The following is an 18,977-nucleotide window of genomic DNA, read 5'->3' as shown; positions in this document are numbered from 1 at the left end:
AGCCAGCCAGATGCCTGTGGGAAACTTGCATGCAGCCTCTGAACATAAGAGCCCTCTCCCCTCCCATGATTTTCAGCTACTAGATAGATAGATAGATAGATAAATTTTATTGTCATTGTCCGTATATACACAGTATACACAACAACAAAAATCAAACACCCACCCAAAGACCGGGTTCCGAACTCTCATCCTATTTAAACATAATCTATAAAACATAACATAATCCAGAATATAGCATGACCTATTAAAGGCATAGCATAACCTAAAACCTATCTCATTCCTTCTACTCCCTACCTACTAAACCTTGCAACTGGCCCTGAGATCATTATTTAGTGCAATCAGAGCTCTTGGATAGAAACTATTCAGAAGGCGTGTGGTTCGTATTTTCATTGTCCTATATACTAGGATTCGGAAGCATTTCTGCCCCCAACTTTCCTTTCTCTGTTCCCAAATCTTCCAACATTCAGCTTCACTGGATGTCTACGAGTTCCAGTGTTCCAGTGACGGAGAAAAAACATTTCTCTATTCGCTCTCTCTGTGCCGTACATAACGCTATAAACTTATGACTTGCCTTTTCTCTATATTTAACAGATCCAAACACTGCAGCCTTTTTCACAGGGGTTAGAAAATGACCTTGGTCCTTTCCCCAGAGTGGCTGGGGAAACCCAACAATAATAATAATCATCTCCAGGGAATTGTGCGACAATAGAAAGCTGCAATTTACCAAGCCTACCTCACTGAACTAAGGAGTTCCACCAAAGACAGGTCACGTTCCAGGAGCAACCGGGTAGACCTGCTTCTGAAATAGTCTCTGGCGATTAAGATCAGATTAAAGCAGGCATGTGGCAGCTCCTTAGAGATCCATCATGCTCCCACCCAGTGGCACATGCAAGAACAGAAAACATCTCTCTGGGGGCTGCTGCCACCCCCCCCCCACGCTGCCCTCTGCTTCTGTAATGTAGCCTGTAACTGGGAAAGGCTGTGAATAAGGAAGACACATCCTTGCTTGTTCTGCAGGGCACCTCCTGCCAAGCAGCTGTGCCCATTTCCAGGAATTACGCCTCTTGCAAAGGCTGGCAGCCATTGTTGACATTTCCACTTTACCCGAGTGACTCCAAACCGGTGCCACGATGTGCTGCGTCCCAGTAAGCAAGAGCAGAGGAGGGAGACGGCATGGGTGCACCAACCCAGTGCGAGGGATCTACTGCCGCCCTCCATAATTTGCCCACACAGTTAAGCTATGGAACTTGCTCTCGCGAGAGGCAGCACTAGCTACCAGCTTAGATGGCTTTGATAGAGCATTGGAAATATTCATGGGGGAGATGGCTGCCAATGGCTACTAGACCCTGATAGCTATTAATCCAGAATACGGAATGCGGCAGCTAGACTGGTGACTGGGAGTGGCCGCCGAGACCATATAACACCGGTCCTGAAAGATCTTCATTGGCTCCCAGTACGTTTCCAAGCACAATTCAAAGTGTTGGTGCTGACCCTTAAAGCCTTAAACTGCCTCGGTCCTGTATACCTGAAGGAGCGTCTCCATCCCCATCATCCAGCCCAGACATTGAGGTCCAGTGCTGAGGGCCTTCTTCCGGTTCCCTCCCTGTGAGAAGTGAGGTTACAGGGAACCAGGCAGAGGGCCTTCTCGGTGGTGGCGCCTGCCCTGTGGAATGCCCTCCCACTAGATGTCAAGGCAATAAACAACTATTTTACTTTTAAAAGACAACTGGAGGCGGCCCTGTTTAGGGAAGTTTTGAATGTCTGACGCTGTATTGTTTTTAATTTTCGGTTGGAAGCCGCCCAGAGTGGCTGGGGAAACCCAGCCAAATGGGCAGGGTATAAATGATAAATTATTATTATTATTATTATTATTATTATTATTATTATTATTATTATTATTATTATTATTATTCTCTGTCTCCACAGTTGGAGGCAATGATGCTTCTGAATCCCAGTTGCTGGAAACCACAGGGAGAGTTGCTCTTCTGCTCAGATCCTGCCCGCTGGCTTCCCACAGGCATCTATCTGGTTGGCCAGTGTGAGAACAGGATGCTGGACAGGATCAGACCATTGGCCTGATCCAGCAGACGCTCTCCTTATGTTTTTACGTCTTACCCTTTCATAATAAACGTTTAAGATATTATTTATATATTTATTGCATTTGATAGTGTTGTAGATTTGGGAGCCCCCCCCCCTTCCTAAGCTCTAGAAATTAATGCATGACCATGCTGTAAGATCTGGACTCCCTCCATGCAAATAGGCGAATAAACCACGTTTCTTAAAGCAACGACAGTCTCTGCCGTGTCTCAGTTCTCCAAAGGACCACAGACCTTGGGTGAGCGCCTGGGACCCCATGGGTTCTTGCCACTCCTCCAGCAGAGTGGGACGGGTAGGCATCCAAGTTCTGAAACAATATTTTCAACAATATGGGTTAGGAAGGGGCAACCCATTCACAATGTACACCACACGTGCAGAAGATGGAGAGGCGCAACATGCAAATTAGAACATATTTTTTTAATGGGGAGGGCCTTTTACCAACCTAAGGGCCGCATTCCCTTGCAAGCAACCTTCCAAGGGGCCACAGGCCACTGGCAGACAGCCCAGAAGTAAAAGTGTGTGTGAACTCAACAGTGCTTAGCCGAGTTTTGGTTGCTAGTTGCCAACATTGTTGCTAATAATTGTTTCGTTGCTAATATTGTTTTGTGGATTATGAGCACTGTGAATCTTATAAAATGACTTTTGTTGCGGCTGTGCCTAATTTTTTTAGTTGCTTTGTTAGTGTTTTATATGAGGAGGTAATTTTACTGATAATTTGCAATTGTTTTACTGATGATGCCTTAAACCATCCTGTATGATTTATGTTGCAGTTGTGATATTCTATTCTGTTATTGTTATTTATTGTTTGTACCAGCTCCGTGACTCGTGTGAGTGAAAAGCGGCATAGAAATAAAATAAACGACTCCCTCGGCGACCCCCCCCCTTTATGCAATTAACCTCAGCTCCTTCCGGCATCGGCTGGGAGGGGTGGGGGCACGAAAGGCCAGAGAAAAGTGATCACTGCAGGAAGCCACTGGATCCTGCTGCAACAGGATCGGGTGCGCGCGTGGGGAGGAGGGTCAGCTTGGCCTCCCCACCCCCCGCAGCGTTATACTGAGAATAAAGACGTGCGTGGGGGGAGAGAGAGGATAGGGTCCCACTGCGCAATCCTCCCCGCTGCAACCTCGATGGCTGCGCAGTCCTCTGCATTTCTCCTTAGGAGGTAACCTCTGCTGATTCAAAGTGGCTTCCTCGCGAGTAATACCGCCCGGCTGCGAACTTCCGCGCGCCTAACCCGAGAGGAAGTGCCATCTCGGACCTCAAGGGAGGCTTTGTCCCGTGTAAACGAGCCCGGGATGGGACCGTCCCACCTACGCGCGCTCCCGGCTTGCAGATCTTCGCCCCTTGGCTCCATCCCGGGCTGGTGGGCGTCGGGTTGCCCCGCCACGACGCGCCTCTTGCGGCCCCTCCCCAAGCGTCCCGCCGGTCCGCCTCCTCCTCTCCTCCTCCGCAGCGACGGCGCCTTTCCCGGTGGAGGCGGAGCGGCTGCCCCGGGACCTCCCTCGGGCCTGCCCCTGCCAGCCAGTCCGGTCCCGCCCCGTGCTGGGGGCGTGGGGAGAAGCGAGGAGAGGAGCCAGGCGTCCGGGCGCAGGGCGCAGCGAGTGCTGCCGGGGCTGCTCGTAGGAGCCTGCTGGCGGGAGAGGGGCGCCCGGAGCCGGCCACCATGGCGGCGGACAGCGGCCTGGAGCAGCGGGCGCTGCAGTACGAGCAGACCTTGGTGAGTGGGGCGGGCTCTGGGCGGGGGGCTCTGCCTCGGCGCTTAGCCTCGGGGTTTCTTTGCACCGCAGGAGAGGGGAGAGAGTGCCTTTGAGCGCGTGCAGAGCGCCGTTCGCTGCGCGCGGGTTCCCAAGGCTGCCTTCAAGCCAGGACCTTTTCACGGTCAAGTCCTGGGAATTTGGGGGAAGAGGCGGAGGAAAACAGGGCTGCTGCATTCAGAGGAGGGGAATCGCGGGACCGGTTTGCAAAAAGAAAAAAAGAAGAGTGCTTCTGAGCATGCGGGGAGTGTCGCGTGGCGCCTCAAATGACCACCACATTAGTGCCGCTTGGCGGAGCGGGCGCTAAGAAGCTTGCGCCCTTGTGCGCTGTTCCCTGGGAGCAAGTCCCATTGAACTCAGCCGGACTTGCTTCCTCCAAAGATACGCTTAGGTTTGGACCGTGGAGTTAGCGGCAGGAATGAGCTGTCTTGTGGAAAGCCAGGCCACTAGCCCATTCATGTTCAGTGATGTCTGCACTGACAGGCAGCTGCTCTCAGTGGCGTAGCGTGGGGGGAGCATGGGGGGGGGCCGGACGCACCGGGCGCAACATCTGGGGGGGGGCGCGCTCGCACTCGCAGCTCTAAAATCCACGGGTTAGGGGGCGCAAATTACTTGCCTTGCCCCGGGTGCTGACAACCCATGCCACGCCACTGGCTGCTCTTCAAAGGGATCGTCCCCAGTTCTACCTGTGTGTTGAACCCAGGACGTTCTGCATGCGGAGCATGTGTTCTGCTGTTTAGTTGTTGCCCTTTCTCTCCTAGTTCCCATCCCTGTTGCTCCAAGCCTGTTCCTACGCATCTGGGTTTATGGGGCATGGCTCAAAGGCATTCATGAGCTGCAAATCACCCCCACCCTCAAAAGACCCCAACAGGAATGGCATGGTTGTGGGGGCTGTTGGTTAATGCCCTTGGCTTCCTTCTCAACAGGATGCTAAATGTGGGGAGAAAGCCATTTTCCAAGGGATTTTAAGGTGGTGGGCACCACCAGGGGTTGGTGCAGATCAGGGTGGCAAGAGGGACACAGAAGGCGATGCTTCGGAGGCGGGGGGGGGGAGGGATGAATAAGGCCACTTGTGGGTCCCTGGTTAGAGGTGGGTAGCAGGGCATCTTGAACAGGCATTGCCAAAGGGGATCTAAAAAGGTCACCTGACCATTAGGTCCAGTCGTGGCCGACTCTGGGGTTTCAACGCTCATCTCGCTCTATAGGCCGAGGGAGCCGGCATTTGTCCGCAAACAGCTTCTGGATCATGTGGCCAGCATGACTAAGTCACTTCTGGCGAACCAGAGCAGCGCACGGAAACGCTGTTTACCTTCCCACCGGAGCGGTACCTATTTATCTACTTGCACTTTGATGTGCTTTCGAACTGCTAGGTTGGCAGGAGCTGGGACTGAGCAACGGGAGCCCACCCCGTCGCGGGGATTTGAACCGCCGACCTTCTGATTGACAAGCCCTAGGCTTTGTGGTTTAAACCACAGCGCCACCCACATCCCTTAAAGGGGATCTAGCAATGTATATTCAAGCTGCCTTAAGATTTTTGACCAGGACTTGTGTTTAGGGAGGGAGCATATGAATCCTGTTTGGGATTAAATATATTAAACAAAATAAGCAATAAGGTGGATAGCTCAGTTGGGCGGGGGGGAGGCTGGCGTCTTTCCCCTAATATCACAGGTGTTGTATGGGATTTGGAAAAAGGTCGTTTCAAATTTGGTCTTGCAATTTTTTTTTTATTAAACTTTTTTTTTATTTAAAAAAAACATGCTGCCTGCCAGCCTGAGTTTGGCTTTAGTTTCCTTCTCAGAAAAGTATCCTTGCAGTAGAAGGGCATGTGAGACAGGTTAAAAATAAAATTCTCTTTTTTTTGTATATGGTCTTGGTTTGTTTCAAAAGAAAAAAAAAGATGGGTATCACAGGAGCGCGGGGTGAGAGCAGGCAGGGGGATTTCTCGTCCTGGAAGGATCAGTTGCAGCCGGCAGGACTTTCTGCAAGAGAGGAGCATTTGGGAACTGGTTTCATATTGGCATGGGAAAAATTGCCTGGAGTAAAGCGTGGTTTTGCCATGGGGAACTGAGGAAGGCAAAGCTGCAGTCGAGTGTATCGGGGGACAATTCCTGGAGCAGAGGTGTCCATGAGAGGCCCCTGTCAGGGACTTGGACATTTGCTAGTGCCAGTTTGGAAAGAGTCAAGACTGTCTGCCGCTGGCAGGGGAGGTGGCAGCGCAGTCATGCAAAGAAAGCTTCAGCTTTCTGTCTCAAGGGAAGGGAGTCTTACTTGAATATGTGCTATGAAAATGACTTGTGTTTGTTTCTTCTGTTAAGGGGAAAAAATAGAGCACTTAAAAAACCCAAAGGAATCTACCTCAAACAATATAAAACCAATAACAAATAAAAACCAGCTAATAGTAAAAACCATGGTTCATTTCTAAATTATGTGTTTGAATAGGCTTGCTATCAGGTTACAGTGGTGCCCCGCAAGACGAATGCCTCGCAAGACGGAAAACTTGCTAGACGAAAGAGTTTTCCGTTTTGGAGGTGCCTCGCAAAACAAATTTCCTATGGGCTTGCTTCGCAAGACGACAATGTCTTGCGAGTTCCTGCTGGTTTTTTCCCCTCCCCCCCTTTTCTAAGTTGCTAAGCCGCTTATCAGCTGATCCGATCAGCAGATAAGCCGCTAATAGCGCTAATCCGCTAATCCGTCAATGGGCTTGCTTCGCAAGACGAAAAAACCGCTAGACAAAGAGAATCACAGAACGGATTTGTCTTGCGAGGCACCACTGTAGCTTCTTCTTGAAGCTGAGGGGAAGACAAATGCCTATACGTGTTCTGCTTTCACATCTGGAGCCCTCCAGATGTTGGACTCCAACTCCCATCAGCCCCAGCCAGCCTAGCCAATGATCCGGGATGATGGGAGTTGTAGTCCATTAAGACCTGGAGTCTTCGTAGCTTTATGTACAAAATGGCTAATAATAATAATAATAATTTATTTATACCCTGCCCTTCCCGGTTCAGAAAACTGGGCTCAGGGCGGCTAACAACAGATTTAAAACACTTAATGGTGATACAACAAAAAACGGCATAAAGTACAGTATAAAAGCGTGAATAACAATAAATTCAAAGCTCTAAAATCAATTTAGGGGAAAATCCATCCAATAAACATTAGGTGATCACCAGGGCTAGCTGGCTAAAGTACGGTAGTCCTATTTGGGCCAGCGAGGAGACCGGGGAGAATTAGCTGTGGGATCCCAGAGCAGCTAATCTTCATAAAAGGGGAGGGGGAGGGAAGGAAGGGGAATAAAAGATCAGGATAAGTTCAAATTGAAAGTCAGGTGGAATAGCTCTGTCTTACAGGCCCTGTGCAAAGAAATCAGATCCTGCAGGGCCCTGGTCTCATGGGACAGAGCATTCCTCCAGGTCAGAGCCATCACTGAAAAGGCCCTGGCCCTGGTGGAGGATAATCTGACTTCCTTAGGGCCCGGGACCTCTAAACTATGGTTATTCATGGACCTCTGCGGGGCATACCAGGAGAGGCGGTCCCATAAATACACGGGCCCTAAGCAGCTTGTTCTAGAGGCAGCTTGTGAGGAAGGAGACAGAGAGCGTGCTGAATTTTCAAGGAAGGTCCCTGGGATATTGCTAGAAAAGACGGGCTCCCAACAACCTTTAGATGACCTATCCAGGACAGTAGTGAAATACTACTCCACCTCTGAGATGAAAACTAAAACATTAAAAAAAAGATTTATTAAAGTGGCCAAACACTTAAAGGTAAAGGTAAAGGTACCCCTGCCCGAACGGGCCAGTCTTGACAGACTCTGGGGTTTGTGCGCCCATCTCACATTTATTGGCCGGGGGCCAGCGCTGTCCGGAGACACTTCCGGGTCACGTGGCCAGCGTGACATCGCTGCTCTGGCGAGCCAGAGCCGCACACGGAACGCCGTTTACCTTCCCGCTGGTAAGCGGTACCTATTTATCTACTTGCACCCGGGGGTGCTTTCGAACTGCTAGGTTGGCAGGCGCTGGGACCGAGCAGCGGGAGCGCACCCCGCCGCGGGGATTCGAACCGCCGACCTTTCGATCGGCAAGCCCTAGGCGCTGAGGCTTTAGCCCACAGCGCCACCCGCGTCCCTGGCCAAACACTTAGGTTATTCAAATAACTTCTGCAAACTATTTTGCATGAGTTGAGTGGTCCAGAAAAAATGATATACATCAATAGGCTTTCCAGAAGAAGGCCTTCTCTGTGGCGGCCCCTAAGTTGTGGAATTCCCTCCCTACAGAGTGCACCTAGCAAATGCTGAATACTTGCCTCTTTGCTCTGGCCTTTGACCCCTGAGACCGGTGTTTTCAGGACTCACCCTATTCCTGCAACTGTAATCTGTTTTAACTGTTTTCAGTCCTGCACTGGCTTTTCCAGGGGGTTGGAATGGATGACCCTTGGGACCCATCCAACTCTACAATTCTGTGATTCTACAACTGAATTTTCAGTTGTCGTAACCCACCCTGGGACCTGCTGGTTAAGAGCAAATTGCTGTTGTTGTTGATGTGGGGAATATTTAAAAAGTTAGTGATGGGTAGACATTCATACTTTCAACTGAACGTCACACTGCCCCAAATTCTACCACCTCATTATGCCTCCTTCATAGAGCGGCTGTTGAATCCATCTTTCCGCTGGGACCAAAACAGATTCCTGGCATCTTTTTACATGGGCCTTGATCCTCCAGCTGGGGTTCCTCCTTCTGCCGCTGCATCGGACATGTGCTGTTGACCACAAACAAAACTTTCCAAATTGCTTACTGATCTGCGCCCCCCCTGCCCCCTTTCTACTTTCTGCTCCCATCGCCTTTCCGCCTAATCTCATGTTAACACCACTCAAATGCTTGCCACTGGCACCGGCCCCTGGCTAGACTTATTTAGCTCCTTTAATCTTCCCTTGTAGTCGGCTCTCCCAGCTCTGTAATTGTGTAGCTGTGGGCATGTCCAATTTCTTGCTGTCATGCCTTCATCCTCATCCTCTGTTCTTCCATGTATCACACACACACACACACACACACAGCTTCAGCAGGGCATGACGACCGCTGATTTTGGCTTTTGCATCTCCGCTCATTTCCTGGCTTCCACTACTTATTGCCTAATAATCATTGCCATCAAGTCATTGCAGCCAGTTTTCTATGGGTCCCTTTGATCAGGTTGTAAAGCTGCCCTTACTTTAGGGCTGCACTGGGAGCCTGCATGGTATACCACAAGGGTGGGGAACCTGTGGCCCACCACATGATCGGGGAGGGGCCTTAGCTCAGTTGCAGAAGGTCACAGGTTCAGTTGCTGGCATCTCCAGGTGAGGCTGTGAAAGGAATCCTGCCTTGAAGTCCTGAAGTGATACTGCCAGTCAGTACTTAGCTACCTAGACACGGGTGGTCTAAACCACTGAGCTTATTGGGCTTGCTGATTGGAAGGTCACCAGTTCGAATCCCCACAACAGAGTGAGCTCCCGTTGCTCTGTCCCAGCTCCTGCCAACCTAGCAGTTTGAGAGCACACCAGTGCAAGTAGATGAATAGGTACTGTTGCAGTGGGAAGGTAAACAGCATTTCCATGCGCTCTGGTTTCCGCCATGGTGTTCTGTTGCACCAGAAGCGATTTAGTCATGCTGGCCACATGACCCGGAAAAGCTGTCTGTGGACAAACGCCGGCTCCCTTGGCCTGAAAGCGAGGTGAGCGCCGCAACCCCATAGTCGCCTTTGACCGGACTTAACCATCCAGGGGTCATTTACCTTTACCTTTTTACACAGACCAATGGCCTGACTTGGTATCAATGTTAGAAACTCAGATATATAACCTAGGTGCCAAATGGCTCCTTAAACCAAGGTTACAGTCGCCAAAACGGAATGTGTAGTTGCAAGACTTATTTTTCAAACAATGGACTGACTGTGATTGATTCTTAGTTAAAAATTGGACTGGTTCATATGACAACCTTGAGCTAGGTTTGAGAACTTAAAGGACAGTCCACATATATATTGGCCTATTCTGACCTCCTTTTCTTAACTGTGACTGCTCCTGCTCAGGCTTCACAGAAAAAGCATTTTGGTTCCTGAAATTCATTCTGATTGTGCAGATAAAATGTAACTGATAGAATAATACAGGATAGGGTATTGGTGTGTAAAAACTGTCAGGATCCAATGATCCCCAGGCATGTACCTCGCGATGGCACCTAGGCATCTTCACTTCGTTGCAAGTGTTTGATGGCCAGGTACAAAATGCACCTGGCTAATTTCGAACACAGTTTGGTATAAGGGACCTTCCTCTGTGCTGTCCCAAATGGCTGGACTAAGTTCCCCTCACCCCTGGCCATTGGGCATGTTTGCTATAGTTGGTGGGAGTTGGAATTCAGCATCTGTAGGCTTGCAGGTTTCCCACACCTGGTGCAGTGGTGAGAGTGTTGCACCAGGGCTGGGGACGCCCAGGTTCAAAGCTCCAGTCACCTGTGAAATGCACTGGGTGACTTTGAGCCAGCCAGCAACTCTGAGCCTGGTCTGCCTCACAGGATTTCGGGGAGAGTTGAACCGTGATACAGTATACACAACCTTGGATTTCTGGTTAAAGGCAGCCAATGATTGTGAGTCTTGTAGAAGACTACCTGTTAAAAACTTGTATTCTGGGAAGAAGGTTAGGCTGAGCACTTGAGTCCATTCACAGATGCAAGCTGTTGCTTGACTGGGTGAATCGGCCTTAAATACTGGGAAAAGGAGACTTCAGGAACATTAACAGTTCCTTCATGCATCTCATTTTCTGAACGCTTAAGTTTGGTTCACCCTATGAATAGTTGTTGTTTGATGACTACACCACCATCAGGAGACAAACCTGCCGGTGTGTCAAAGCTACATACGTCTTCCCACGCCACCTGAAATTCAAGACTTTTCAACCATCCATTCAGCTGCCAGAGCCTCATTCATAAGCCTTCAGTTACCATGCATGCTGCAGCTTGCAACCAAATTGACTTCCCTGTGAAGTGTTACGTGTGAAACATCACATGCAGGCGAGTGTTCTGTGGGTGTTGCATTCTCTGTGATGACCCTGTCCCATGGGGAAATTAATCACCGGCCTTGTTAGCCTGTTCAGTCATCTGTCCCTGGTCACAATGGCCTTTGTCATAAGGTGTCTGTTACATACAGATGTATGAATGTAAAAATGGTAAAGGTAAATGCATGTATAATAATAATAAATTTTTATTTATATTCCGCCCTCCCCAGCTGAAGCTGGGCTCAGAGCGGCTAACAACAATAAAAGTAACACAGCATTCTAAAATCAATTCATTCTAAAATCAATTCAAAATCAAATTAATGGCAACCATTGGGCTAGAGTTCTGTGAGGATTACCAAAGGAGGGGGGTCAGACTGTGCCTTGGCCAAAGGCCTAGTGGAACAGCTGTCTTACAGGCCCTGTGGAAAGATGTCAAGTCCCGCAGGGCCCTAGTCTCTTGTGACAGAGCGTTCCACCAGATCGGAGCTACAGCTGAAAAAGCCCTGGCTCTGATTGAGGCCAGCCTAACCTCCCTGTGGCCCAGGACCTCCAAGATGTTTTTGTTTGAAGACCGTAAGTTCCTCTGTGGGACATACCAGGAGAGGCAGTCCCATAGGTACGAGGGTCCTAGGCTGTATAGGGCTTGAAAGGTTAAAACCAGCACCCTAAACCTGATCCTGTACTCCACTGGGAGCCAGTTCAGTTGGCATAGCACTGGGTGAATGAGATCCTATGGCAAGAACCCCATAAGGAGTCTTGCCACGGCATTCTGCACCCGCTGGAGTTTCTGGGTCAGTCTCAAGGGCAGCCCCATGTAGAGTGAGTTACAAGAGTATGCACACAGGGCCAAGTATAGATGCTGTAGACCGCTTTTGCAATCTTTCTGTTGGCTACCTGAAAGTCTAGATATGCATGTGGAGAAAGTGGGCAGGAAGACATTTTCCTCCCTCCCTCATAATATTCTCTCCCATGGGCATCCAATGACTCTGAATTTTGGCATCTTAGGACTGGCAAAAGAAAGCACACCACACAAAACATACACTATGCGGTTTGTTTTTGGATTATATGCCTCAAGAAGATTGTGTTTATAACCCCCTGCGATTTCATGGTAATATCCTAGAATTGTAGAGTTGGAGGGGACCCTGAGGGTCATCTAGTCCAATCCCCTGCAATGCAGGGATCCCAGCTAAAGCATCCATGACAGACGGCCATTCCAAACTCTGCTTATGCGTAAAGGTTTTTTGGAGTCCCCTGAGAGAATTTGAACTGATATTTTTAAGCAAAGTGGTTGATGTGTTGTGAGTTGTGCTTTTTTTATGCGTGGTGTGAAAAATGAAAATCAATAAAAATATTTAAATGAAGACAAAACTATTCCGTTTGCTCCTCAGAGAGTCAGCGGTGGTCACCAGCTTGGATGGCTCCAAAAAGAGGATTAGGCAAGTTCGTGGACTGTCATGGGCTGCTAGCCCTCCTGGCATTGTCATGCCTCCACTGTCGGAGGAAATGTGCCTCTGAATGCGAGTTCCTGGGAGTCACAAGTTGGGATACTGCGGTGGCGCCCAGATTCTGCTTGCGGGTTCCCACAGGCATCTGATTGGACACTGTGAGCGGAGAATGCTTGACTAATGGTCATTTGGCCTGATCTAGCAGATCTCTTCTTATGAAACCTTGTTTAACTGAAACTTCTGGGACTGAGGAGCTGCAGAAGGGAGGCAAAAGTCCGGGGTCCTCATCCAGGTCTGCGAAAATCTCTCTTTAAACTTGTTGCATCGTCTCTGTTTGCTGTTCCTGAAGGTCTAAAGCTAGGGAAGTATTTCAGATTCTTAGAATCTGCAGAGGTACTGCAGAGATAAAAATGTACCTGTCTAGGCCAAAGTCTATGATGGAGAAGAAAAAGTTCAGCCTGCCTCTGTTGTCTTTTCCTAGGAAAGATGGTCAGAAACAATGGTTGAAGTGCCACTTCAGAAACATAGGAATTTTCCTTATACATTGCTCCATCTAGCACATTGTTTTCCAAACTTGGGTCTCTAGCTGTTTTTGGACTACAACTCCCATCTTCCTTAGCTAGCAGGACCAGTGGTCAGGGATGATGGGGATTGTAGTTCCAAAGCAGCTGGCGCCTTAGTTTGGGAAACACTGATCTAGCTCAATAATGCCTGCACTGACTGACAGCAGCTCTCCAAAGGTTTCAGATGGGGAACACTCCCAGGGACCTTCTCCAGCCAAAGCAGATGCTCTGCCACTGAGTTCAAGCCGTTCCCTAAATATTCTTCCTCTCCTCCCTCTGGCCTTGCCTGTGTTCCTTTTGCATTTTTAACAAAGTTGTGAGCTGACAATGGTGCCACTTCCCGCCTTCTGGGAAAAACAGAGTCTCCGGCTATATCACACTTGCACCATTCAGGAATGTGTAACTGGAGAGGAGTCGTAGCTCAGGGGTAGAGCATCTGATCTGAGTTCCTTTCCTGGTATCTCCAGATGAAGAGCAGAGGCAGTGGCTTGCATTGGGGTAGGGGGTTGTGGGGGGAGAATCCCCCTTGAGACTGCAGAGAGTCACTGCCAGCTACAGCCCCACGTTGGATGAACAAATGGTTTGTCTCTGTGTAGGACAGCTTCATCTGTTTATGTTCCTTGGCCTCTGCGGTTATGTTCCAAAAAACCCAGGGCATTTGTTGTTGGGCCCCTGATTTTGCATTAGGTGGATCTCAGCCAGGGATGAAAGTGGAGTCTCTCTGTTGCCCGAACTCTTGCAGTGCTGTCACAGAAGCAAGAAGGAATCTCAGGGCAGATTAAAGACTTAACAGATTGATCGTGGCATAGGTTTTTGTGGGACCAGATGTTTGAGGGGTTGTACACACAATCTCAGCCCATCAGCCATTCCCACCATCCTTCTGAGTAATACCCCTCCCCACCCTCTCACTATATATAAGGGTCTGGTGACTTCTGTTTCAGTGTATCTGAAGAAGTGTGCATGCACATGAAAGCTCATTCCAATAACAAACTTAGTTGGTCTCTAAGGTGCTACTGGAAGGAATCTTTTTATTTTGTTTGATCTACTACAGATCGCCTTGAGATGTGCCAGAACAGATCTTGATTTCCATTTTGCCCAACCCTGTTATAAATATATTCCTTATGAAACACTCCATCTTTCCAAGAATTTCCATTGCCCTTTTGCAATATCTCCTATCTGTCTATCTGTCTTGTATCTGCTTGTAATATGATGGAACCACCTTTCCTGTCTGGGGTTCTTGGCAGACAAAGATATTGGGAAATGGAACTGTTGCTTAGATGGCTGCGGGCGACACATTTTGCCAGCTGTTGTGAAACTTCTTTCTCTCTCCCTCTCTCCCTCTCTGATCTGCCCCTGCTGCCCAGTGTCTGGATTTGCAACCTCTGCAGTTGCCTCTCTCCTGTCCATCAGTCATGGTGTCTGGCTTTGGAAAACTTCAAAGGGGACCAGCGGATAGGCATTTGTGATGGTTATCTAGACAGGGCTGGGGATGGAAAGGAGACCACATACTGCCCAGTGTGTTCCCCGTCCCACACTAGTCTGTCTTGCAGAGATGATGCCTTGATGGAGCTTGATCAAGCTGGTTTGAGCAGAGAGCCAGTGGGAAATGATCTCCCCGCCCCTCGCCCCACTTCCTTGCTCCTTTGTAGTCAATTGGATGCATCCTATTTTCCCAGGGGGGTGGCTGGTGGACAAATAGCTCAGTGTGAGAACAGGCTTATTTGATTCTTTGAACATTTATGATTATGCACATGCATACGATAAATCAAGGCAGCTCACATCACAAAATACAACAAAATCAATTTGTAAATATCTATAAAGCATAATTGAAAACAGCAAACAAACAGCAATAAGTCCTGGTTGGCTAAAAGGAGAAATCCATATTGTGAAGGCAATATGGATTGTCTAAAAAGTACAGCTTTCAAGAAGCACCCAAAAGAAGGCAGGGACAGTTCCTGGTGAATCTCCAAAGGTAGGATTGAGGTTGAATCCTGACAAGGCAGAGGTACTGTTTGGGCGGACAGGGGGAGGGCAGATGTGGGGGATTCCCTGTTCCCGAATGGGGCAACTGTGCCCCTGAAGGACCAGGTTCACAGCCTGGGAGTCATTCTGGGCTCACAGCTATCCATGGAGGTGCAGGTCATGACGGCTGAGACCCTACCTGCCAGCACAATGTCTCACCAGAGTGGTCCATGCACTGGTCATCTCCCACTTGGACTACTGCAATGCGCTCTATGAAGGTGACTCGGAAATGACAACTGATCCAGAATGCGGCTGCCAGACTGGTGACTGGGAGTGGCTGCCGGGACCATATTACACCAGCCATAAAGGATCTTCACTGGCTCCCAAAACATTTCTGAGCATAATTCAAAGTGTTGGTGCTGACCTTTAAAGCCCTAAATGGCATCTCCACCACCACCATTTATCCCAGACATTGAGATACTGCTCCGAGGGCCTTCTAGCGGTTCCCTCCCTGCGAGAAGTGAGGTTACAGGGAACCAGGCAGAGGGCCTTCTCAGTAGTAGCACCTTGCCTGTGGAATGCCCTCCCATCAGATGTCAAGGAAATAAACAACTATCTGACTTTTGGAAGACATCTGAAGGCAGCCCTATATAGAGAAGTTTTTAATGTTTGATTTTTTATATTGTGCTGGTAGCCGCCCAGAATGGCTGGGGCAACTTAGTCAGGTGGGCAGCATATAAATAATAAAATTACTATTATTATTATTATTAGTAGTAGTAGTAGTAGTAGTAGTAATAGAGAGTTAATTCACAGGGCAGAGCCTGCAATGCTGATATGTATCTAAATTCTGGAGGGCTCCTATGTTCAGAGGCCTCTGAATTCTCCTTGCTGGAAATGGCAGGAGGAGACAGTGCTCTTTCAAAAAAGTCTTAATTGTCCAGGATGCTGGACTAGAAGAGGCCTTCGCCTCATCCAGCAGGATCCTCTTACGCCCTTAAGATTTCTTGTTGTTTCACGCCTTAAGAGATGCCGTTCCCTTCCTTTAGAGGCACAGTTTCGAAAAGCGTATTTACACTCTCACTGAGTAACTAGCTATTAAAAAGCCAGGCATTCAATCAATTATAAATTTGTTGAGTGGCAGATAGCCCTGATATTTACAAGTAAGTTTGTTTTTTAAACCATTGTAACCTGACCTTTGGATGGGCTGGAACACATTGGAAGACATCAACGCGCTCTTTGCAAGCTCCAGATGGGGACTGTGCTGCTGTTGTTGCCGTGGGGAGCAGCTTAAAAGAACTTTTGGCCCATATCTGGATGTAGGGTGGGGAGAAGAGAAAGTGGACGAAGTGTTCAATAAAAGGCCCCCCTGCCTTTACTCTCCTGGCCCTCGTGTAGCATGAAAGTATATACTTCATATACTTCCAGCGACAATCTTGCGCCAATGGGACAGCTTGGTTGGAGACAATCCTAAATAAAGAAATGCACGTGCTGCCTTTTTTTGTTGAGAAGGATAAAGAAAACCCTAATCAACAGGCCCTCTCTCCCTTTCTAACCACAAGCTTCAGTTCCCTTGTTTTGTGCAGTGTTTGGTTTTCTGAGCTGGGGTGCTCTCCTCTCTCCTTCTTTCTCCCCTCCCCGCTTCCTTCACCCACCCCGCAAAAGTTTGCCCGACTCTCTTTGGCCATTCCAGTTTTGCTTCTTGCTGACCTTGATCTTTCCCCTGGTGGCTGCCTTATCGCCCACGAGCTATCTGCCACCTAATCCCATTTTATGACGGGCTTTTATGCTCTCCCTAGTCAATACACTTGCCCCAATTGCCAGCGCAAACGTTGCACAACTTTTTCCAGGGAATGGTGATACGGAGTTCTCTTCCTCTCTCTCTTCCGTCCCTGCAGCTCATCTTCTCCTGCCTTGCTTCCTGTCGGGCAGGGATAACACAGAGTGGAAGTCATGGGTGTAGTCAAGAGGGGCAGCTGCCCCCCCCATCCAGTAAAACAATAGAAATACTTAACTAACTGACCAATCACATCGGTTGATGGACCCGTGGTCTGGCTCAGTGTAAAGGCAGGATCCCCTTTTCCTGTGAGGCAGAGTGGCAAAACAGTGGCTATCTAACACTGAATGCAGGGCATTTTGCAACACCTATCCTCATATTAAGGATTGTGTGCTGCTCAACACTCCCTTTCCCCATGTTCATAGAATCATAGAGTAGCGTCATCTAGTTCAACCCCTCGCAATGCAGGAATCTTTTGCCCAACGTGGGGCTTGAACCCATGACCCTGAGTCTCATCCTCTGCTGACTGAGCCCTGCTAGCAGTAATTGGGGGCGAACGGGAATCATAGCACCAAACATCTGGAGGGCAGCAGGTTTGGGGAAGGCTGCCTTAAGGTTTTGCTCTGCCCTGATTTTTGCCATAGCGTACCTTCCTACATTCATTCCTTCTCTCTCTCTCTCTCTCTCTCTCTCTAACAGTGTTTAATATACTGATTTATCTCCCAGTGCAGCCAGCTGTGCTTATTGCAGAATAGCTGGATTGGATGTTTTTTCTGGGGGTAGAGGGGAATGGAAGCAGGGATCTATTTTATTCTTTTGTTGTTCTTCATATGCATGCTTAGGCACAAGAGGGTCAGGAAGCACTTTACATCAGCATTCTCAAATGCATAGGGTGGGGTGGGGGGAATGAAGTATAAATGATGATGATGGTGATTTTATTTATTTGTGTAGCTCAGGGAAGATCACAGCATAAAAATACAAGATACATAATAAAAAGAGGAACAAAAACAAAACAAAGCAATAACTCCCCCTCTTCTTTCTGCACCTGTGTACACATACAGACTAATTTTTGCAATGGCACCTGGATAGCTCTCCCTCTAATGTAGGGCTGTGTAAACTAGGGCCCTCCAGATGTTTCTGGACTCCAGCTCCCATCACCCCAGGCCTTTGGCTGTGCTTGCTGAGGCTGATGGGAGGATGGCGTGTTGGCTATCCCAGGGAGAGTGAGTTAGAAAACAGGCATTCCCTCTGCCAAATAGGCATTGTTGGTGTGTATGGACGTCAAAGCACTAAGTAGCCCGGTCCTGGGCATGTTTGGGGGTTTCTGCCTTCAGTTTGCAAAGCCTGCGTGGCTGTGATCAGCTTTCATGGCAACCTACATTCAAAGGAGACAAACGGATCTGTTCTTTTAGCTGCTGTTCATTTTGTTAAGAAGAGAACAAGGGACGGATAGTCTGACAGCAACTTGGGGTCAAAGTAGGCTTGACCCTTACTAACGTGGGTGCCATTAGCATATCTGTTTTTACCGTTTCAGTAAGCAAAAGCTCTTGTTGTTGTTGTCCAAAGCAGTTCCAGTAAGTGGGACCTGCAACAAACGCGGCGTAGACAGCTCCTGTTCACTGTTCCAGCCGCACAGCCCATGCCCGCCTCCAGGAAACTCCATTTCATCCCTCCTCCCTCCCTTCTGGTTTTCCATTCCCTGCCCAAACAGCCGGTCTGCATTCCTCAGAACACCGAGCATGCTCATATATTTATTTATTGTACTTCTGCAAGTCTTGGGGTTCCTTCCCCGCAAAGTGCTGACTTCTCCCTCGTGTATTACTGCTTTGGATCCACAAGCATTGCTGATTGCAGAAGAAAGGAAAGAGAGCAATTAGGCTGTGCCATTGATGCAGCTTAGATTTTGCAGCATGTGAACAGGTCCTTTCTCCTCCTAAAGAGGTAGAATCAATCCTAGAATTGTAGAGTTGGAAGGGACCATGAGGGTCATCTAGTCAAACCCGCTGCAATGCAGGAATCTTTCCCCTAATGTGGGGCTCAAACCCATGACCCCAAGATTGAGAATCTCATGCTCTACCAACTAAGATCAGATCTTGCAGTCTATGGCAGAGGAAGGGGAGGTGGGGCTGTGGGAGCAAACAGGGAAAGAAAATGAGTATTTCAGTTGCCAAAGGCTTAATGGAAAAAGTGAGGGTTTTTTGGGGTGGGGTGGAGGAGGGATCTGTAGGAATGAGAGTGAAACCCATGGGTTTGCACATTGTGCATAATAATAATAATAATAATAATAATAATAATAATAATACTCCGCCCATCTGACTGTGTTTCCCCAGTCACTCTAGGTGGCTCCCAACAGAATAATAATAATAATAAAGCAATAAAA

The 18,977-nt window shown here is 48.6% G+C and overlaps 1 protein-coding gene across 2 annotated transcripts in view; it reads left to right on the top strand.

The window, feature by feature from the left end:
* Positions 1-3,647: 3,647 nt before the first annotated feature.
* The window catches only part of CLCN2 (chloride voltage-gated channel 2), a 79,737-nt gene continuing 64,407 nt past the window's right edge, over positions 3,648-18,977 (top strand). Inside the window, exon 1 of one of the 2 annotated variants that reach the window (XM_082224048.1) lies at positions 3,648-3,814. In XM_082224048.1, coding sequence (XP_082080174.1) covers positions 3,761-3,814 — 54 coding nt within the window. In that variant the 5' untranslated portion in view covers positions 3,648-3,760. The remainder of the gene's footprint in view (positions 3,815-18,977) is intronic. The other variant, XM_082224049.1, reaches the window with a different exon arrangement.

The sequence above is a fragment of the Podarcis vaucheri genome (genome assembly GCF_965113315.1).
Source record: "Podarcis vaucheri genome assembly, chromosome: 5".
NCBI classification, from domain to species: Eukaryota; Metazoa; Chordata; class Lepidosauria; order Squamata; family Lacertidae; genus Podarcis; species Podarcis vaucheri.
This window is presented reverse-complemented; position numbering and strand designations above follow the sequence as displayed.